This window comes from Propithecus coquereli, unplaced genomic scaffold (assembly GCF_000956105.1).
Source record: "Propithecus coquereli isolate 6110/MARCELLA unplaced genomic scaffold, Pcoq_1.0 Scaffold221, whole genome shotgun sequence".
Taxonomy (NCBI): Eukaryota; Metazoa; Chordata; class Mammalia; order Primates; family Indriidae; genus Propithecus; species Propithecus coquereli.
The window spans coordinates 2,048,225-2,050,823 of NW_012147301.1; the positions used below are offsets into that span (position 1 = coordinate 2,048,225).

The 2,599-nt window shown below is 44.4% G+C and overlaps 1 protein-coding gene across 2 annotated transcripts in view; it reads right to left on the minus strand.

Annotated features, from left to right (window-relative positions):
- HACD3 (3-hydroxyacyl-CoA dehydratase 3) overlaps positions 1 to 2,599 on the minus strand; it is a 73,777-nt gene that overhangs the window by 40,943 nt on the left and 30,235 nt on the right. For both annotated transcript variants that reach the window (XM_012644857.1, XM_012644858.1), the window contains exon 2: positions 280 to 322. In XM_012644857.1, coding sequence (XP_012500311.1) covers positions 280 to 322 — 43 coding nt within the window. The remainder of the gene's footprint in view (positions 1 to 279; positions 323 to 2,599) is intronic.

A 2,599-nucleotide genomic window follows, 5' to 3' on the forward strand; every position in this document is an offset into this window, starting at 1 on the left:
AGAGCTAGACAACAGATCTCCTGATTTCTAGCTCAGGATTCCTCCCCCTCCCCACCCCTTGCATCTACTGCCTCTCCATGGGGAAAGCACAGTTTTAAACAAATTCTTTGACTTTTCTAATCATATATTTCAAAACAATCCAGTTTACTCCAAGAGTATTTGACAGGTGAACATCAATTAGAAATGAATAAAACAAATAGATAAAAATAAATAAAAGGAAACCACCACCGTGCCTCCTTTACTGTGTATAGAGCTGGGATCATCTGCCCAGATACTGACCTTTGAAATGCAGCACATTTTCAGTGATGCTGATGGCAGGGTTCTGTGAAAAGAGACCAAGGATGCAAGAAGGTATTTTAATGAGGAGAAAAATCAAATTAAACTGGGTGCTTCTTCCCCTCATCCTTCCCCCTACTCTGTGCCTCCCCCAACCAGAAAATATATTTAGTCATTTATTCACATCTCTGTGTAGGGTGTCTCTAAGCCTAGATGTGCCTATCTGAGACTGTAAGCTCCCGCAAGAAGGACCTAACCTGCTCTAATTGTGCAAAACAATCAGGTACTGAACCAGTCCATTGTGAAAATGGCAAATCATACAAGGTGCTATGTGCAGTATTATGGGGGAACACACAGATCTCCAAGACTCAGTTCCTGAGCTGAACAACAGAGAATCCAATGGGAAAGATGAGTCACTTCCTGTGAGAAGATATTAAATAGCTATCAGGGAACATATGCTCAAGACCAAAAGAGTAGTAAAAGGCCATAAGCATTACAAGAGTTAATAAGAAAGAGCACAAAGGGAATGGTTCGGGAAACCTTCACTAAAGGTGAGACCGGTACGATAAACTAATTCCAAAGGGTAGATGGAAGAGCAGAGGATTACAGGTGGTTGAAGGAAAATGAAACATGCTCTGCCTGGGTTCTAATTTAGCCTCAGGCTCCAGACTCTCTTAACCCCCAACCAAACCAAGACCAGAAGAGTTCCAAATTCTCCAAATTGCTCATTTGTTCCCAGAAGTTGCTACATACCTTTAGCAGCATAATTTAGAGTAAAACAACTTAACACTTTTCTCAGTGGATGAGAAACAACCCACTCCTCCCTCCAGTTTAAGGTTGACAAGCAAGACGCAGCGTGTTCCCAGCATCACAACTAGTTCATTTATTTTTCTCTAGTAGGCTTAGCTCTCTGTGCTCTCACGGATCAAAAGAAATCAACAAGACAGAGAAGGCTGGAAGGAGGTATACCAAGGGACAGTGGGAGCATTTGATAGCCAAGAAAGTGAGGAAAAGGGGGAGAAGGAAGGCTCAGTGGGTGGGAGCATTCGAGCCAAGCTTTAGTGAAGAACCTCCCCAGTGGCAGTACAGACTTCATGCTTCTAAGAAGCTCGCTGAAGGGGCTAGAAATCTAGATTCTTCTCTGGCAGGAGGAGGGAATTAGAAAACCTCATCAAAAAGGGCTACATTTCCAGAGAGATGGTTCCTCAGTAAGGGAAACGAGGTTTTAATGTAAATATTGTCATGGAGGTTAGAGTTCTGTGATGTCTTAGAGGTAAATTTCCTAGCTAGGTCATTTGTGTTCCCTATACCCTAATTCACTTGGAAGGAAAACAAGAGGTTTGAGTTGCCTGGTTTACTCTCCTCAGGCAAATAGATACTCCAGCCAAGGTTTTAAGTACCTAGCCATAGCACAAGCCCAGAGTTCAGTAAACATTTCTGTGAGCCACAGATTTTTCTTCCCCCTGCTGGCCGCAGCACACAGGCGTGGCACACCTGCCTGCACCCCTAACTCCCCTCCAAATGCAGCCCCCTTGGCGAGCCAGAGATTTCAAAGGCTAATTCAGCAATAATGGAACAGCTCCCGCCCAGCAGTGCACTGGGTATGTCAGGCTCAGCTTCTCCAAAGGTGGTGGTAGGTGGAGGGGTATCTTCTAGCAAAAAAGCTTACACCAGAAACAAGGTCAAAAAAATTGGAGTAGGGCCTGTTACATTTGTAATCCTAGCACTTTGGGAGGTCATGATGGGAGGATTGCTTGAGCCCAAGAGTTCAAGACCACCCTAGGCACCATAGCAAGACCCTGTCTCTGAAAAAAGAAAAAAGAAAGAAAAATTAGCCAGGTGTGGTGGCACAGCTACTTGGGAGGCTGAGGCAGGAGAATTGCTTGAGGTCAGGAGTTTGAGGCTGCTGTGAGCTATGGTGACACCACTGCACTATAGCCTGGGCAACAGAGTGAGACTGTGTTTCAAAAAAAACACACACAAAAAAATAAAACTGGGAGGAAGCAACCCTGAAGCAATTAAAAAAAAAAGTTAGTATCTACATTTATGAATGAGATTGGCCTATTTCCCTTTCTTATATTTGCCTCATAAAATGAACTGGAAAGTGTTCCCTCTCCCTCGTCTCTGGAAATGTAAGTCTGGTGTGGTAGCCAGCCTACAAGACAGCCCCCAGTGGTTCTCTCCCCCAGTATTGACATATAGTCTCCTTCCACACTAACATCAGGGCTGATGTGTATAACCAACAGAATGCAAGGGAAGCAATGGTGTGATTTCTGAGGTTATGTTATAAACGGCATTGGAGGCCAGGCGTGGGGTGGCTCAG